The following is a 17,766-nucleotide window of genomic DNA, read 5'->3' on the forward strand; positions in this document are numbered from 1 at the left end:
TAACGGCGGGGGCGCGCGGGGCGTGCTGGGAGTTGTAGTCTCGGGGGGGGTTGGGCACGCACAGGGCATGCTGGGAGTTGTAGGCCACGCTTTTCCCTCCTCCTCCACCCCCTTCCCTTCTTCCCCCTCCTCTTCCTCCTCATCTCCTTTTTCTTCCAGAGAAGCCGGGCGGGAATTGTTGTCCTCAGGGATGCGCCAGGCATGCTGGGAGTTGTAGGCCACAGTCTCTCTTCTCATCCTCTTCTTTCCCAACCGCGGGGCATGGCGGTAATTGTAGGATACAGTTTCTTTCCCTCTTCCCTTCCTCCTCATCCTCTTTTTCGAGCCCTACAGAGCTGGAGTTCCTGTGTTGGGCCCCGCGCGGAGAATGCCGGGAGCTGTAGTTCCTGTGGCCGCTCTCTCGCGGAGCATGCCGGGAGCTGTAGTCCCCTCAGCGCCTCCCGCCGCGCTTGCCGCGTCTCCCCGGTGCTTCCCGGCAGCCCCCGCGCGGCGGGCGCTGATTGGGCGGCGGCGCGGGCGGGCGCACGCGCGGCCGTTGGAGGCCCCGGGCCGAGCCGCTCCCTCAGCGCCGGTACCGCCGGAACCGCCACAACCGCCGCCACAGCGGCACCGGCCGGGCACCGGCACCCAGCGCCCCGCCGATGCGCCGGGCCCCCGCCGGGCCCTGCGCGCCCGTTGGCTGAGGAGCGAGGCGACACCTGCGTCAGACCGCCGGCGCTGACGTCACGGGGTGCGCGCGTGACGTCACGGCGGTTCGGGGAGGGGGCAGCGCCGGACCGCTTTAACCGGGGGGGGAGGCGGAGGCTGCACCGGGGGCTGGGCCGCGCCCGGGGCCATAACGGGGCTGGGGGGGGCCGGCTCCCGCTGGAACGGGGGCAGCGGGGCTGGGCTGGGCGGGCCGGGGCTGCCGGTGCCAAGGGAGCCATGGGCCGGGGGCTCCGGGGGACTGCGGGGCTGGGTCACCCCCGAACCCCGTTATCCCCCCCGTACCCCGGTTATTATCACCTCCGTATCCCGGTTATCGCCCCTGTATCCCGGTTATTACCGCCCCCATGGCCCGGTTATCGTCCCCGGTTATCGTCCCCCCTACCCCGGTTCTCGCCCCCGTGGCCCGGTTCTGGTCCCGGAGCTGCGCGGGTGCAGCAGCGGAAAAGGAGCGCCCGGGGCGCGGGGCAGGTGCCGGTGAAGGTGAAGGGCGCTGCCCGGACACCCACACGTGGGTCGGGCTCTGCCGCCGCTGTGCCCGCGGGTTCGCCTTCCCGGAACCCCGGTAACTCCCGGTATAACCGGGGACCCTTCCTTCCCTCGGGACCAGCAGGAGCAGCACCCCCAGATCCTCATTAGGGTGATAATGGGAAAGCTGAGAACATCCAAACCCCTCAGGGGTGAGGATGAGGATGAGCTGGGATTCCAGCCAGGGAATTGAGCAGGAATTGACCTCTGTGCTGTGCCAGCTCTGATTTCTGGGTCAGGTTTGAAATCCCAGACTTGGGAAGGGCTGAGGGGATGTTCCCAGTGGGAAAATGCTGTTATCTGTGGCTTGGGAGGTGCTGCCTTGCTCCAGAGGGAGATTCCACCAGGAATTATCCTGACACAAACTGGGAATCAAGAGATGCTTTCCTCAGCACTGAGCTGCTGCTGAGAACAGGCTCCTTCCTGCCAGCCAGGGCTGATGACTCCTAAAATCCTGCAGATGTCCTCAAAACCTCTCCCTTCTGTCTCTGCAGAGCCTGACAGGGTGCAAAGGCTGTGATGAAGAACCAGGGAGTGGAGACCAAGGCAGCTCCACGTCCTTCCAGAACGAGCAGCGGGATGGGGCTGGAAGAGGGAGACTCGCCAGAGGCTGCAGCTCCCCCAGAAGGTGGGGAGAAAATCCTGGTTTTCCAGGCAGAGAATCCTGGTTTTCCAGGCCAGAAAATATTGGGTTTCCAGGCAGAGAATCCTGGTTTTCCAGGCCAGAAAATCCCAGGATTCCTGGGCAGAAAAATCCAGGTTTTCCTGGGCAGAGAATTGTGGGTTTCCAGGCTAGAAGATTCTGGTTTTCCAGGGCAGAAAATCCTGGGTTTCCAGGCCAGAAAATTGTGATTTTTCTAGGCCAGAAAATCCAGGTTTCCCTGGGCAGAAAAATCCTGGTTTCCCTGGGTAGAAAATCCTGGGCTTCCAAGGCAGAACATCCTGGTTTTCCAGGCCAGAACATCCTGGTTTTTCAGGGCAGAAAATCTTGGTTTTTCTGGGCAGAGAATCCTGGTTTCCCTGGCCAGAAAATCCTGGTTTTCCAGGCCAGAAAATCCTGGTTTTCCAGGCCAGAAAATCCTGGTTTTCCAGAGCAGAAAATCCTGGTTTTCCTGGACAGAAAATTGTGGTTTTCCAGAGCAGAAAACTGTGGGGTTTTTTCCCTATTTTATTGTGTGTGCAGCCTGGAGGAGTTGCCCTCTCCTGCCTGCTGCCAGGATTTTGTGCCTGCTCCATCCCGGTTTGATCCCAGCTGCTCTTACCCAGGTTTCAGATCCATTCTCATGCTAAAAATCCCAGCCCTGGAGCTTCCAATTCCTCTGGAGGCGGGGGGAAAACTCACACACAACCTGCTTTCCTTTAAAAAAAAAATAGAGGGGAGAGGGGGGAATTCTTCCTCTTGACAGATGTCAGGGGCTTGGTCATGCTCTGCTGATCAAAGGAGAGGCTGTTGGGAATGGAACAAAGCAATTTATCCTGCTGCAAATCCAGCCAGGAAAAACCCCCTGTTTCCTGCAGGGTGAGAGGAGGGGGAAAACATCACAATTTATAGGAATGTGCCCCCTTGATGGAGTGACAAAAGTGTCTTTTGTCCCCTTAAAAAGGAAATAAACTCAGAAGTTTCTCTCTTTAATTAGGTAAAAAGAAATCTCATAGGACTTGGGGGACTTCACCACAAACATAAGGATGGACAATTGGACAGGAGCAAAAATATTGCCTGAGCAATTTAGTAGAAAAAGAAGAGCACAAATAAACTCATTGCTTTTGTGAGGTGTTTTACCAGGAGCAAGAACCTCTTGCACCATGTGGGTTTTTCTCTGTAAAGTTTTGTTATTTTGCCTGTTATTAAGTCTGGTTTTTCCCCTATTTCTGTTTTCCTGGAGGAGTTCCCCTCTCCTGCCTGCTGCCAGGATGTTCTGCCTGCTCCATCCCCAGCTGCTCTTACCCAGCTTTCAAATCCATTCTCATGCTAAAAAGCTCCAAGCTCACACACAAAAAAAAAAAAAAATGAAGAAGGGAGAGGGGGAATTCTCCCTTTTGACAGATGTCAGGGGCTTGGTTTCCAACACTCCCACAGAACCCATCCTGCTGATTTTATACCTTCTAAGGTAGCTGAGCTATCTTGGGCGTGATACAAACCTCCAGGAGCTTATGAGAGAATAAACCAATGAATGAATCCATTTTTCTGTTCCTTTTGCCCTCCCAGCTCCCCAGGAGGATCCCAAATCCTCTCGCGACGTCTCGGAGGAGCTGAGCCGGCAGCTGGAGGACATCCTGAGCACCTACTGTGTGGATGCCAGCCAGGAGAACCCAGGGGAGGATGGGGGGCACGGGGACACCCCCGAGGAGCCCGACAAGGGCCGCAGTGACTCCCCCAGGAACGGGGAGCAGGAGCCGGGGGGCCCCGAGATCAACGGCGAGAAGGAGAACTCCAAGGGCAGCGAGGAGTTCCGGCCTGGAGAGGAGGCTGGGGACAGGGACCAGAAGAAAGCTCAGGAGAAAAAGAAAGCCAAGGGTTTAGGTGAGAGATTTTCAACTCCTCAGGGGTTATGGGGAAGGATTCTCTGCTCCCCAAGGGTTTAGGTGAGGGATTTCCAACTCCTCAGGGGTTTAGGGGAAGGATTCTCTGCTCCCCAATGGTTTAGGTGAGGGATTTCCAACTCCTCAGGGGTTTAGATGAAGGATTCTCTGCTCCCCAAGGGTTATGGGGAAGGATTCCCTGCTCTCCAGGGGTTTAGATAAGGGATTTCCTGCTCCTCAAGGGTTTAAGTGAAGGATTCCCAGCTCTCCAAGGGTTTAGGTGAAGGATTCTCTGCTCCCCAAGGGTTATGGGGAAAGATTTCCTGCTCCCCAAGGGTTATGGGGAAGGATTCCCAGCTCCTCAAGGGTTTAGATTAAGGATTCTCTGCTCCCTAAGGGTTTAGATAAGGGATTTCCTGTTTCCCAGGGGTTATGGGGAAGGATTCCCAGCTCCCCAAGGATTTAGATAAAGAATTTCCAGCTCCCCAAGGGTTTAGATAAAGAATTTCCAGCTCCCCAAGGGTTTAGGTGAGGGATTCCCCGTTCCTCAGGGGTTATGGGGAAGGATTCCCAGCTCCCCAAGGGTTTAGGGGAAGGATTCCCTGCTCCAGCTGTTCCTGAGGATATCAGTGCATGGATAAATGGATTTTGTCCATTTAAGGTGGATAAAATTGGGGATAAGTGCGTTTTATCCGCTGGGGGAAGTCAGAGCCTTGGATGTGTTTGGGAGCATTCTCCTGTTCTGTTCTGCACCCAGTGCAGCCTCTGAATTCCATGGGTTTGTCTTCTGCTGGGCACAGCTGGCTCCAGCCAGCCCAGGGATGGTTTTCCCCTCCAAAATCAACAAAATCCAGCTGCTCCAGCTGTTCTCCCACCATGGGGAGATCCTGGGAATGCACTGGGAACCTTCTCAGCCCCTCCTTTCTCCACCTTTCCAAGCCACATCTCTGTGTAAAGCCATTTTTATGCCATTTATTACATCATTCCCCTTCCAGGCAAGGAAATCACTTTGCTGATGCAGACCCTGAACACCCTGAGCACGTCAGAGGAGAAACTGGCAGCTCTGTGCAAGAAATACGCTGAGCTGGTGAGTGCTGGGGCTGGGGGAGGCAGGAGAGCCCTTTGAGAGGGACATTCCAGGGTCACACTGGAGCTTTGTGGTGTCCTGGCATCCCTGCAGGGCTGCATCCCTGCCCAGGAGAGGGTGGGTGTTGCTGGGTGAAGCCTGGTGGTGTTTGTGGAAGGGATTTTGGCAAATCTGGGTGCAAGAGGAGCTCAGTGTCAGCCGCACAAAGCCTGATCCCACGTTTAACCAGAGCCAAGGTGGAGTTCCAAGCATGGATGTGGAGCTGGAGGAGGTTTGGGGCTGCCTGTGCATGTCCAAAGTGCCCCATGGGTGGCTTTTCCCTGTGCTGGGGGAGCGTGGAGCTCCTTCCAATTCCAGCAGGGTGGGAATTGAGGAAGGAGAAAGGGAAAAGCCCTTGGGCTCTGTGTCACTGCTGCTCTGCCCTGAGGTGTCACAAACCTGCTGGCCTTGGGGCACACAGCCAGATGGTGTCCCCTTAGAAGGGAAGATGGTGTCCCCTTAGGAGGGTAAATGGTGTCCCCTCAGGTGTCCCCTCAGCAGGGCAGGTGGTGTCCCCTCAGGGCGATGGATGGTGTCCCCTCAGGAAGGAGGATGGCGTCCCCTCAGGTGTCCCCTCAGGAAGGAAGATGGTTTCCCCTCAGAAAGGAAGATGGTGTCCCCTCAGGTGTCCTCTCAGCAGGGCAGATGGTGTCCCCTCAGGTATTCCCTCAAAAAGGAAGATGGAGACCCTGAACACCCTGAGCATTTACCCTTAGGAGGGTAAATGGTGTCCCCTTAGGGGAGCCGATGGTGTCCCCTCAGGAAGGAAGATGGCGTCCCCTCAGGTGTCCCCTCAGGGGATTTGATGGTGTCCCCTCAGAAAGGAAGATGGTGTCCCCTTAGGGGGGTAAATGGTGTCCCCTCAGGGGGATGGATGGTGTCCCCTCAGGGGGGGAGATGGCGTCCCCTCAGGTGTCCCCTCAGCAGGGTACATGGTGTCCCCTCAGGGGATTTGATGGTGTCCCCTCAGAAAGGAAGATGGTGTCCCCTCAGGTGTCCCCTCAGGGGGGGAGATGGCGTCCCCTCAGGTGTCCCCTCAGCAGGGTACATGGTGTCCCCTCATGGGGACACCTCTGCCCTGCTGCCCCCCAGCCTGTGCTCTGCCCTGTCGCAGCTGGAGGAGCACAGGACCTCGCAGAAGCAGATGAGGATGCTGCAGAAGAAGCAGAGCCAGCTGGTGCAGGAGAAGGATCACCTGCAGAGCGAGCACAGCAAGGCCATCCTGGCACGCAGCAAGCTGGAGAGCCTGTGCCGGGAGCTGCAGAGGCACAACCGCACCCTCAAGGTGCTCCCAGGGCTGCCCCCGCTCTGGGGCAGGGCAGGGTTTGGGGTTTGGGGTGGTTTTGGGGTGGATCACCTGCAGATTGAGGCCATCCTGGCACGCAGCAAGCTGGAGAGCCTGTGCTGGGAGCTGCAGAGGCACAACCGCACCCTCAGGGTGCTCCTTGATCCTGCCCTGCTGTTGGAACCCTCCCCAGGGGCCATCTGGGCACCCTCACCCCTCTGGGGCAGGGTTTGGGGTTTGGAGTTTGGGGTTTGGGGTTGGCCATCATTGCCTGCAGTGTCTGAGGTGTTGTCTCAGGGTTTGTGCCCTGCAGGGAGGGAAGGGGGAAAGCCCAGAGTCCTTTCCTGAGGGGTGGAAGGAGTTGTGGGAGGATGAGTGGGGTGGGAACATCATCTTGGGATTCCTTATATCCATTCCTGATGATATAAGGAATAAATGGGAGGCTGAGTGGATTAGGAACATCATTTGGGAAGTTTTCTTGAGGGATATAAAGACATAATTTTGGGAAGTTTTCCCGATGGAGTAATGGGAGGCTGAATGGGTTGTGAACACAATTTTAGGAAGGTTTTGTGGTGGACATAAGGACATCATTTTGGGATGGATATAAGGAATAACAGGAGGCTGAATGGGTTGTGAACATCATTTTGGGAAGATTTCCTGATGGTTATAAGGACATCATTTTGGGAGGTTTTTCTTATGGATATAAGGACATAATTTTGGGAAGTTTTCCCGATGGAAATAAGCAGTAATGGGAGGCTGAATGGGTTGTGAGCACAATTTTAGGAAGGTTTTGTGGTGGACATAAGGACATGATTTTGGGATGGATATAAGGAATAACAGGAGGCCACATGGGTTGGAAACATAACTTTGGGGAGTCCCTCCCTCACCTGCCCCATCCCTGCTGCAGGAGGAGGGCGTCCAGCGTGCCAGGGAGGAGGAGGAGAAGAGGAAGGAGGTGACCTCTCACTTCCAGGTGACCCTGAACGACATCCAGCTGCAGATGGAGCAGCACAACGAGCGCAACTCGAAGCTGCGCCAGGAGAACATGGAGCTGGCCGAGAGGCTCAAGAAGCTCATCGAGCAGTACGAGCTCAGGGAGGAGGTGGGTCAGCTTCTCCACAGCCTCTGCTGGCCACAGGCACGCTGAGATACAGAAAACTTCTTTTTCTTAGCCTGGCAGTTGACAGAGTCAGGGTTCTTTTGTGTTTATTGTTTATTATTTCTTATTTATAGCATTATTTCTGTGACTCGCCCTAGGTGTGTCTGGCAGGGTTGAGGCACACTGGTGTTATCTTTTTATACTAAAAACTACATGTAAAATATTTATTATAACTTCCTAATACCTATTACCTATGTTAGACAGTGAGCTTCTACTCTAAACTAATCTAAAAGTGCCACCATCACAGTGGGAGGTGGAGACTAAGAAGAAGAAAGAGAAAGAAGAATCCAAGTGTGTCCAGTCTATCTTGCTTCTTGAACTCTCATTCTAAAAACCCCACAAAAATCTATTTTTCACCCTGTGATAAATTCACTGTCATTCTGCCTAAACTCTCTTGACTTGTAATTCTTCATGCAAAGGTGGGAATTGTTTTTCCTAAGGGCTAAAATCAAAGGCACAGATGGTTTTGACTCTGAGCCCCCCAGGCAGGGGCTGGAGGCCTTCAGGGCAGGCAGAGGAATTTTGTGGTCAGGACTGGGAGCCTTTCCTGGTGCTCTGGGTGTGCCCTGAGCTGTGCTGTTCCCCCTGCAGCACATTGACAAGGTGTTCAAGCACAAGGAGCTGCAGCAGCAGCTGGTGGATGCCAAACTGCAGCAGGCCCAGGAGATGCTGAAGGAGGCAGAGGAGAGGCACCAGCGGGAGAAGGATTTTGTAAGTGTTGGAGCAGTTGATTGAGGCACTTTTGGGGTCTTAGTGTGGATCCCTGGGTGTTATCCCAGATCTTGGCATGTCCAGGAGCCAGGCTGGAGCCCTGCTGTGCTCCTCTGCCTCTCCTGAGCAGGGCTGGGCCAGGAGCATTCCCAGAGAATTCCTTTGCTCTCCTTCCCCAGCTGCTGAAGGAAGCTGTGGAATCACAGAGGATGTGTGAGCTGATGAAGCAGCAGGAGACCCACCTCAAGCAGCAGGTGAGTTCCCTGCTCAGCTTGTTTTGTTTGGGGATTTCCCTCCTTCCCTCCCTGAACAACCCAAAGTTCTTTAATCTGGAAAACAGAGGGGCAGGATCCCTGCTGGCTTTGGTTTTATGAGCTGAGACTTTGTTCAGGGGTTGTTTCCCAGTGCTGGCAGCAGTCATGGGATCAGCCAGGAGGAGTTTGTGGAACTCTGTGCTCTCAGGATGTTTCCCTGGGACAGAATTTGCCTTTGGCAGAGCAGCTCCTGCTGTTTGTCCTTGTCCCAGGGCAGCAGCTCAGCCCTGGCTGGGCTCTCCCCTCTGCAGGCCCTGGTGCCATGAGCTCCCTGTGTCTCCCCACAGCTGGCTCTGTACACTGAGAAGTTTGAGGAGTTCCAGAACACCCTTTCCAAAAGCAGTGAAGTGTTCACAACCTTCAAACAGGAGATGGAGAAGGTGGGTGATGCTTTTTCCCCCAGCTCCAAATTTCAGTTAATTTTAGGCCTACACCCAAAATCTGGGGTGACACATGAGGACCTGTGGGATGTCCCTGCACTGCTCTCCCTGGGGTTTGTTTCTTTTGATCCCTGTGGGGATCAGGACATTTTGTGACTCGATTTGTGCCCTTTCTGTGCTTCTGTAGATGACCAAGAAAATCAAGAAGCTGGAGAAGGAGACCACCATGTACCGCTCCCGCTGGGAGAGCAGCAACAAGGCCCTGCTGGAGATGGCAGAGGAGGTGAGGGAGGCTCTGGAGCAGCTGGGGAGGGTGGGATGGGGACAGGACAGGCCCTGCCTCGGTGCTCTGTGAGGGCAGAGGGAGGAGGAAGCTCCTTGGTGCTTTGGGTGCTGAGGGTTTGCTTGGTTTCCCCAGAATCAGTCATGGAATGGTTTGGGTTGAAAGTTCATCCCATTCCACCCCTGCCATGGGCAGGGACACCTTCAATTATCCCAGGCTTCTCCAAGCCTGGCCTTGGACACTTCAGGGATCCACAGCCTCTCTGGGCACCCTGTGCCAGGGCCTGCCCACTCTCACAGGCAGGAATTCCATCCCAATATCCACCTAACCCTGCCCTCCCTGCATTTCACACCTGTCCCTATCCCCTCCTATCCCTCTGGGGTTTCACATCTCCCTCTGTGCCTCTCTCCCTGCAGAAAACCCTGCGGGACAAGGAGCTGGAGCACCCTATGCCAGCCAAATCCCACCTAACCCTGCCCTCCCTGCATTTCAAACCTGTCCCTGTTCTCTCCTACCCCTTTGAGGTTTCAGCTCTCCCTCTGTGCCTCTCTCCTGCAGAAAACCCTGCGGGACAAGGAGCTGGAGGGGCTGCAGGTGAAGATCCAGCGCCTGGAGAAGCTGTGCCGGGCGCTGCAGACGGAGCGCAACGACCTCAACAAGAAGGTGCAGGACCTGTGTGCCCACACTGAGCTGCTGGAGCCCCTGAAGGAGCCACCACGGGACAGCTCTGAGGCAGCTCCAGACTCCCCGAGCCCAGGAAAGGCCCCACAGAGCCCGGATCCCACAGGAGCCCTGGCAGAACTGAGCACGGGGGCAGCGGGGCAGAGCGGGACTGAGCAGGGCACTGACTGAGCCCCAGCTGGGCGAGGGAGGGTGACCTGGGAGCTGCTTTAGATTCCACTCTCCCTGTCCTGGGACAGCTGGGAAAGGACAGGACACAGCCCTCCTGGGGATGGGAGATTTCCTAGTTTAGTTTTTTGGAGGGTTTTTTTTTTTAAGATTTTATATATATATATACATATATATATATAAGATATATAAAAATGTGCAGGGCAACACTTTATATCTATGGATATCCATAAGAAGCAGAAGGGCCCAGCTCCCTGCCTGTGTGAATATTGAAAATATGGAGCCTCAGCTGATTGTCCCTCTCACTAAAGGACCTGGTCACTGGCAGGGACAAGCACAGGGACAAAGGACACGCCTCCACCATCACAAGGACTCCACCCTGAAGTGACAGCAGAGCTGGGAGAATTCCAGAACATTCCCAGCACTGGATTCTCCCTCTTCCCCCTGCCAGGCAGGAGGGAGCTCCTGGTCTGGCTCTGCTGGCAGCTCGTGTGTGAGCTGAGGGCACAAGAGGCCGTTCCCTGCTCTCCGTGGGCTCTGTGTCTGCAATGGGGACCAGGAGAAGCAGCAAAAGGGGGTGCCTGGTCCCACCCTTGGGAATTTTTTGCTCTTGCCAGGCCCTGCCAATCTCAAAACCGCCTTATAATTCACAGTTGCCTCTTTGCTGAACGCACACGTGCACAAAGTGTATTAAACAGTTATCCCAAAGGTCTCATTCCCAAGTGTTTGCATCGTTGTGCACAGGGACTGGGGAGGTGCCCCCCAGCCCTGGAGGCATCCACGGAGCTGGGGCTGCACGAGGATCAAACCTCAGAGCTGTGTGAGCTCCTGGAGCTGCTGCTCCAGCCGGGATCAGCTCCTGGATTGCACCTGGGGCTGCTCCTGGGGGTGCCTGTGCCACCCCAGCCCCACCTCTGCTTTCCCTCCCTGCTTGGAACAGCATCTCCCCAGTGCTGCCTCACCCCAGGGGCCTGCGTGTGCTGGGAGGGAGTTTAGGGACAGCTGTGGCACCTGCTGGCACCGGGGTTTGGGATTTTCCTTGGTTTGTCAGGACTTTGTCTTTCCCTGATCTTCTGGAAGACTCGGCTCGCTTGGAACCTGGCTGCAGCTTCTGTTTGTGACAGACTTCACTGCCAGCATTGCCTTCCTCGTGCTGGGAGCTGATCCCCACCCTGGCTGTATCCCGTGGATCCCTCTGGGACTCTCCTCTGGCACCACAGCTGCTCTCACATCTCCCCTCCATGAAGGACCTGCCTCCACATCTCCTTTTCCTCCCGGGAATCCAGATCTGAGGAGGGCAGCATGGACGGGCTCTGAGGCTCCACAGAGCCCTGCTGGACATGCACTGGGACAGTCCCTGGAGCTGTGGTGGCTTTGTCTTCCAGCCCCTGCTGGTTCCTCTGGGGTGATCCATGAATGTAACCCAGCCAGGCTGAGCAGGGCTGCTGCTGACATCCGGACTGCAGAAAAAGCAAAACCCCTTAAAATTCACCAAACCCCCCAAACCCCCTTTTTCTCTGTCTTTTCCCTGTTAAGGTACAGAAACCTCCTCGTGTGTATCCTGTATCCAATAGAAACACTCCCAACCTCGCTGCTGCCTCTGGTGTCTCTCTCTTCTTTACTTTGTACCCCTCACGTTCATGCAGGGCACCTGTGTGCCCTCTGTGCCCTTTGGTCAGCACAGCTGGGCACTCCATGGCTCACCTGCTGTTCACAGCTGGGCTCATTGGGGAGCAGCCCCAATTCCAAACCCCACAAACTGTGTACCCCAAACCCCCCCCAAACCCCACAAACCGTGTTCCTACACACAGCCCCTCTTCCAATCCCCACAAACTGTGTACCCCAAACCCCACAAACTGTGTTCCTACTCACAGACCCCAATCCCCACAAGCTCTGTTCCTACACACAGCTCCACTCCCAAACCCCACAAACTCCTCCTGCCGTGTCCCAGAGCTCTGCTCCTCCTTTCCCCGGCAATGAGCTGCGGGAGGCTGGCAGGGATTGCACAATTTTCCTGCGGTGGGGATGGGATGTCCCTGCTCAGGTGTCCCCAGGGTGACCTGGCATGTCCCTTCCCGGGACGCTGCAGCCACCAAGAGCCACCAGCCCTGAGGGTCCCGGCCCTGGGGGTACCAACTCCCCCCCCCTCCCGGCTGGTCCCTTGTGCCCCCATCGGCTCCAGAATGTCCAAGATGGGTTAAAAATCCTGCCGGGATTTACAGGAGCAGCCGCGCTCGGGCTGGGAGCGGGGGGGGGACGGACGGGATTTGTTAATCCCGGCTCTGCGCCAGGGCTGGAGGCCCTTCCCGGCTGCTCCAGCAGGGACGGATCCCGCGGCGCTGCGGGGACACCGGAGGGGACTCGGGGTGAAGCCCGCGGGGACACCGGAGGGGACTCGGGGTAAAGCCGCGGCCGGGGGGGCGGCGGGAGCGACCCGGGGGCTCCGCGGGCTCGGGGAGCGGCTCTAGCCCCGTTCCCGATCTGCGGGATGCTGATCCCGGGGCTGATCCCGGGGCCGATCCCGGGGCTGATCCCGGGTCACGTCCGCGGATCCGCGGATCCTGCGGAGGGAAAGGGAACTCCCGGAGGAAGTTCCCTTTCCCTTTAAATGCAAATCCCGGCTGTGCGGACGGTGTCCATCGGGCGGGGGGCGTCCGGTGGGTCGGGGTGTCCATCGGGATCGGGGTGTCCGGTGGGGTCGGGGTGTCCATCGGGTCCCGGAGGCCGGAGCGGGCCTGGCTCAGGTCAGTCCCGGCCGTGGCGCTCCGGACGGCGGCCGGAGGTTGCGGATAAAAGGGGACAAAGGGGACAAAGAGGCTCCGCACCGGAGCTGCCCCGTCCCGGCGCCGCGCGGGGCTCGGAGGGGCCCGGCGGGACAAAGGGGTGACGGTCCCCATGCGGTCCCCTGTGCTCCGCTCTCGCCGGGGTGTTTTGGGGCCGAAATCCACTTTTCCATCTCGCCGGGGCCCTGCCAGAGCTGCGGCTGCGGTTCAGGCCCCGACCGAGCTCCTGCGGGGATGCTCCGGGCGCGGGGAGGGAGCGGAGCCCCCCGGGAACGGGCACCGAGCTCCTGCTCCGGTCCTGCCGCCGCCAGCGAGCCCCGGGGCGGCTCGGGGTGCCCGTGGGTGTCACTGCTTAACCCGGGGGTCCCGGTGCCCCTGGCTGTGTCCCCTTGTCCGGGGGCTCCCTCAGCCCCTCCGGTATCCCGGGGCTCCCCAAGCCCCTCCGCTGTCCCTGGGGGTCCCCCGGCCCCTCCGCCGTGCCCCGGGCAGCCGCATCCTCTCCCCGTTATCTCCGTGCAGGGAAGGAGCCTCCACACGCCGTGTCCGCCGCACGCCGGGTCTCGGTCCCGGTCCCGGTGCCGGTCCTGGTCCCGGTGCCATCGCCCCCATGGAGGAGCGCAGGAAGAAGCGGAGCCCCCAGAGCTGCCTGGCCCAGCCGCCGCCCGCCGGGGCCCCGCGGCCGCTGCCCCCGAGCAAGAGCGCGTCCTTCGCGCTGCCGCTGCCCGCGCTGCCCTCGCCCCGGCAGCGGCCGCGGCCCCGCCGGTCAGTGCGGCCCGGGGGCACCGGGGTTAGGGAGGTTTCGGTGCCGGTGCTGATGCTGATGCCGGTACTGGTGCTGATGCCGCGTTCCCCGGCAGGGCCAGCAAGGAGCGGGCGCGGGCGGGCGCAGGGAGCTCCCGGGGGGCCCCGCTCCAGCACAGCTTCCTCACGGATGTGTCCGACGTGTGCGAGATGGAGCGGGGGCTGCTCAGCCTCCTCAGCGACTTCCACTCGGGAAAGCTGCAGGCGTTCGGTGAGGGACGGGGTGGGGTCTGTGGGGTGGGATCCATGGAATGGGATCCATTGGATCCATGGGATGGGATAGGATCGGATCCATGGAATGGGATCCATGGGGTGGGATGTGGTGGGATGGGATAAGATGGGATTTGATCCATGGGATGGGATCTATGGAATGGGATCCATGGGATGGGACGGGATGATTTAGGATGGGATTTGATCTATGGGATGGGATCCATGAGGTGGGATGAGGTGAGGGAAGGAGCAGACTGGGGAATTTTGGATCCACAGGGAAGGAGTGGGATGGGGAAAATGTTGGATTGAAGGGAAGGAATGGGCTGGATGGATGGATGGATGGATGGATGGATGGATGGATGGATGGATCCACAGAGCAGGGACAGGCTGGGGACTGGGATTGATCCACAGGGAAGGTGCTCTGGGGCTGTGCTGGAGCCTCCCCAGGGATGTTCTGGAAGGTTCTGGGTGCCCTCAGGGAAGGAGTGCTCCTTCGAGCAGCTGGAGCACGTGCGGGAGATGCAGGAGAAGCTGGCACGGCTGCACTTCGGGCTGGACGTGTGCGTGGAGGAGCTCCCCGAGGAGCAGAAGAAGGCGGCGGCTGACAGGAACCTGGACCAGCTGCTGGCACACGTGAGTGGCACCCTGTGACCTCTGTGACAGCCCTGTCCCCTGCCAGGCCTGGCACACCCCGGCGTCCCCTCCGCTCCCTCAGCTCTGCCTTTGCTCCCACAGCTGGAAGAGCTCAGCAGTTCCATGTATCCTTGGCTGGTGACAGTGGCAGTGGCAGGGGTGGCGCTGGCAGTGGTGACAATGGCAGGGGTGGCAGTGATGGTGGTGATGGGTGGCAATGGTGACAGTGATGGCAGTGATGATGGTGGCAGTGACGGTGCTGGCGCTTCCCCTTGACCCGCTCTCAGACAGAAGCTGCACCTGGCCGAGAGCTCGGACCCTGAGGACGCGGGGCCCTGACCCCGGCCCCGTCTCCGCCACCCCCGGGAGCCCCGCGCGGGCCGGGCCGGGCCCCTGTCCCCGCCATGGCGGCGGCGGTCGCGGTTCGATGACGTCAGCAGGCGGCGCCGGGGCCATGGCGGCCGCGCCGGGCCCGCGGGCCGGGGCTGAGGCTGAGGGGCGGCGGCGGCTCCTGCGCTCCGTGACCCGGCTGCAGGTGCGGGACGGGCCCGGGGGAACGGCGGGGAGCGGGGAAAGGAAGGGGAAAGGTGGATGGGGCCTTTGGGAGGCACTTCGGGATGAGACCCCTGGGGTGGCACTTACGGAGCGGGCAGTGAGGGCACCCCCGGGCGGGCGGGCAGCTCCGTAGGGCACCTCGGGGCGGGCGCCTCCATGAGGGCACCCTCGTGAGGGCACCCCCGTGAGAGGGCACCCCCGGGCGGGCGATGCTGCAGCCGGCGCTGCCGCCCGGGCTCGGCTGCGCTCGGTGCCGGTGCCCGGTTGGGTTCGGTTCGGTTCCAGCGCTGCTCCCCCGGGCCGTGCCAGGCCTGTGCCAGGGGGTTCCTGCTGCGGAGGCGGCTGCGGAGCGTGCGGGAGGAGTTCGAGGCCGTGGTGCTGGAGATCGAGGGCGACCTGAGGCAGCTGCGCTGGAGCGGCCGCGTTCTGCAGCGGCCGCGCTTCGGCCCCGAGGTCCGTGAGCCCCGGGGCACCGGGAGCGGCACCGGGAGCATCCCCGGGGCGGGGGTTGTGCCCGTTGGCAGCGCTGACCCTGTGCCCCTGCCCGCAGGACGCTCCCGGCCCTGTCCCCGCAGGATTTGGCGCTCCAGGTGCAGCCCGGCCTGCCCAGGTGATTGATTCCTCTCCCTGTCCCACCTGTCCTGAGCCCAGGAAAGTTTGGGATGGCTCAAACCAGAGCAGCAGAGCCACGTTCCAGACCTTTCTATTTTTCCCTCTCCCATTGTATTGGGATTTTTTTTTCCTCTTTTCCTTTTTTTTTTTCCTGTTTTCCAGCCCTCTCCAGGGAAATCCTTGGAGCCAGGGGAGGCTGCAGAGAACAAAAAAAGAAAAAACCAGGAAAAGCCGGATCCTGGTGGAGCAGAGCGGGGTGGGAGCTGTGGGAACATCCCCCCTCCAAACCCCAAAAACGCCAAACCCCCCCCAAAGCCCCCAGATTTGGGGTGTGGTGCTGCAGAGACCAAAACCATTCCCAGAAAAACCGGGGAGAAGCTGAATCCTGGTGGAGCAGAGCGGGGTGGGAACATCCCCCCCTCAGCCCCCCTGCCCCGGGGCACAACCCCAGACCCCAAAAACCCCAAAACCACCCCAAAGCCCCCAGATTTGGGGTGTGGTGCTGCTGAAAGCCCCGAGGAGGAAGAGGAGGGAGCCCTGGAGTGGGACAGTGACAGCAGCGAGCTGGGAGCCAGCCCAGGTGAGGGACACAAAAACTCAGGGATATTTTGGGAAGGCTGGAGCAGCTCCCATAGGGCTGAGCTTTGGGGTTTTCCTGGTTTTTGGGCAGAAATCCCAGAGGATTTGGGGTGTGGTGCTGCTCAAAACCCCTCAGATTTGGGGTGCGGTGCTGCTCAGAGCCTTGAGGAAGAGGAGGGAGCCCTGGGGTGGGCCAGGGCCAGCAGTGAGCTGGGAGCCACTGGTGAGGGACACCAGGGACACAAAAACCCAGGTGAGGGACACAGAAACTCAGGGATGTTTGGGAATGCTGGAGCAGCCCCCACAGGGCTGAGTTTTGGGGTTTTTTTCCCGTTTTTTTTGTAGGAATCCCAGAGGAGCTGCAGGGGCTGCCCCCACAGGGCTGAGTTTGGGTTTTTTCCATGTTTTCTTGCAGGAATCCCAGAGGAGCTGCAGGGGCTGCCCCCACAGGGCTGAGTTTGGGTTTTTCCCTGTTTTTTTGCAGGAATCCCAGAGGAGCTGCAGGGGCTGCCCCCACAGGGCTGAGTTTTGGGTTTTTTCCTGGTTTTTTTTGCAGGAATCCCAGAGGAGCTGCAGGGGCTGCCCCGCTGGGAGCTGCAGGCCCTCAGGACTCAGCTCCTGCTGGAGCTGCTGTGGGTCCAACAGGCCATTGCCAGCAGGAAACACGTGAGGGACAGGGCTGGGGACTGGGGGGTCTGGGGTGGGGAGGGGAGGGGATGGAAAAGGAAATATGGAGGAATATCAAGGGAAATATAAAGGAAATATCAAAGAAAATATATTAAAACCAAAAGAAATATCAAGGAAAATATAAAAAAAATATAAAGGAATATCAAAGAAAATAGAAAGGAAATATCAAAGAAAATATAAAGGAAAATATATAAAAAAATAAAGAAATAGCAAGGAAAATATCAAAGAAAAATATAAAAGAAAATATTTTAAAAATATAAAGGAATATAAAAGAAAATAGAAAGGAAATATCAAAGAAAATATAAAGAAAGCTCAAAATATAAAGGAATATAAAGGAAAATAGAAAATATAAAGGAATACAAAAGAAAATAGAAAGGAAATATCAAAGAAAATGAAAATAGAAAGAAAATATAAAGCAATGTCAAAGACAATAGAAAAGGAAATAGAAAAGAAAATAGAAAATAGAAAGAATATAGAAAATATAAAGAAATATTAAAGACAATAGAAAAGGAAATAGAATATATAAAGGGATATAAAAGAAAATGTAAATAAATAGCTAGAAAATACGAAGCAGTGTAGAGGCAGCACACAGCAGGCTGTGTCTCCCTGCAGTTCCTGCTGCTGAAGCAGAAGCTGGGGGTTCCTGCCCATCCCAGCAGCATTCCCGAGTTCCTGGCCTGCCGTGGAGAAGCCCTGGAGCAGCAGCAGCAGCAGCAGCAGCAGCTCTGATGGCACAGGGACAGCTGGGGATGTCTCACTCCAGAGGAATGGAACAAAATCCTGCTGGGGACGTGGGGTGTGAGCAGGACTGAGCAGCTGGGGATGTCTCACTCCAGAGGAATGGAACAAAATCCTGCAGGGGATGTGTGGTGTGAGCAGGACTGAGCAGCAGCGGCCGTGGGGAGCGTCCTGGAGGGATCCATCCCATCCCACCCATGCCAGGAGATCCCTGCAGTGGCTGAGCTGGAGCATCCAGGTGGGACACAGCAGGTGCTGGGGAGGAGCTGCAGCTGCAGGAAGGAGCTTTTCCCACAGAACTGTGGGGA

The 17,766-nt window shown here is 57.9% G+C and overlaps 1 protein-coding gene across 3 annotated transcripts; it reads left to right on the forward strand.

Annotated features, from left to right (window-relative positions):
• The first annotated feature begins 437 nt into the window (after positions 1–437).
• On the forward strand, positions 438–11,450 carry TXLNA (taxilin alpha). Of its 3 annotated transcripts, XM_071453482.1 has the most exons (11): positions 445–730; positions 1,728–1,861; positions 3,440–3,754; positions 4,749–4,840; positions 5,994–6,164; positions 7,072–7,266; positions 7,915–8,034; positions 8,214–8,288; positions 8,636–8,728; positions 8,916–9,011; positions 9,570–11,450. In XM_071453482.1, the coding sequence occupies exons 2-11, from the start codon at positions 1,753–1,755 to the stop codon at positions 9,861–9,863; spliced, it is 1,560 nt and encodes a 519-aa protein (XP_071309583.1). In that variant the 5' UTR covers positions 445–730; positions 1,728–1,752; the 3' UTR covers positions 9,864–11,450. The 3 variants fall into 3 exon arrangements, with proteins under 3 accessions (XP_071309585.1, XP_071309583.1, XP_071309584.1); XM_071453484.1 differs by lacking the exon at positions 5,994–6,164 and having other exon boundaries at positions 438–730; XM_071453483.1 differs by lacking the exon at positions 445–730 and having other exon boundaries at positions 1,282–1,861.
• The last annotated feature ends 6,316 nt before the right edge of the window (positions 11,451–17,766 follow it).

The sequence above is a fragment of the Agelaius tricolor genome, unplaced genomic scaffold (assembly GCF_023055355.1).
Source record: "Agelaius tricolor isolate 1412-34295 unplaced genomic scaffold, bAgeTri1.0.p SCAF_36, whole genome shotgun sequence".
Classification (NCBI taxonomy): domain Eukaryota; kingdom Metazoa; phylum Chordata; class Aves; order Passeriformes; family Icteridae; genus Agelaius; species Agelaius tricolor.

Coding starts and splice junctions, on each gene's coding strand:
- TXLNA (XM_071453482.1), top strand. CDS start 1,753: ATGAAGAACCAGGGAGTGGAGACCAAGGCAGCTCCACGTCCTTCCAGA. Junction 6,165..7,071: donor GGCACAACCGCACCCTCAAG/GTGCTCCCAGGG, acceptor TCCCTGCTGCAG/GAGGAGGGCGTCCAGCGTGC. Junction 8,729..8,915: donor TCAAACAGGAGATGGAGAAG/GTGGGTGATGCT, acceptor GTGCTTCTGTAG/ATGACCAAGAAAATCAAGAA.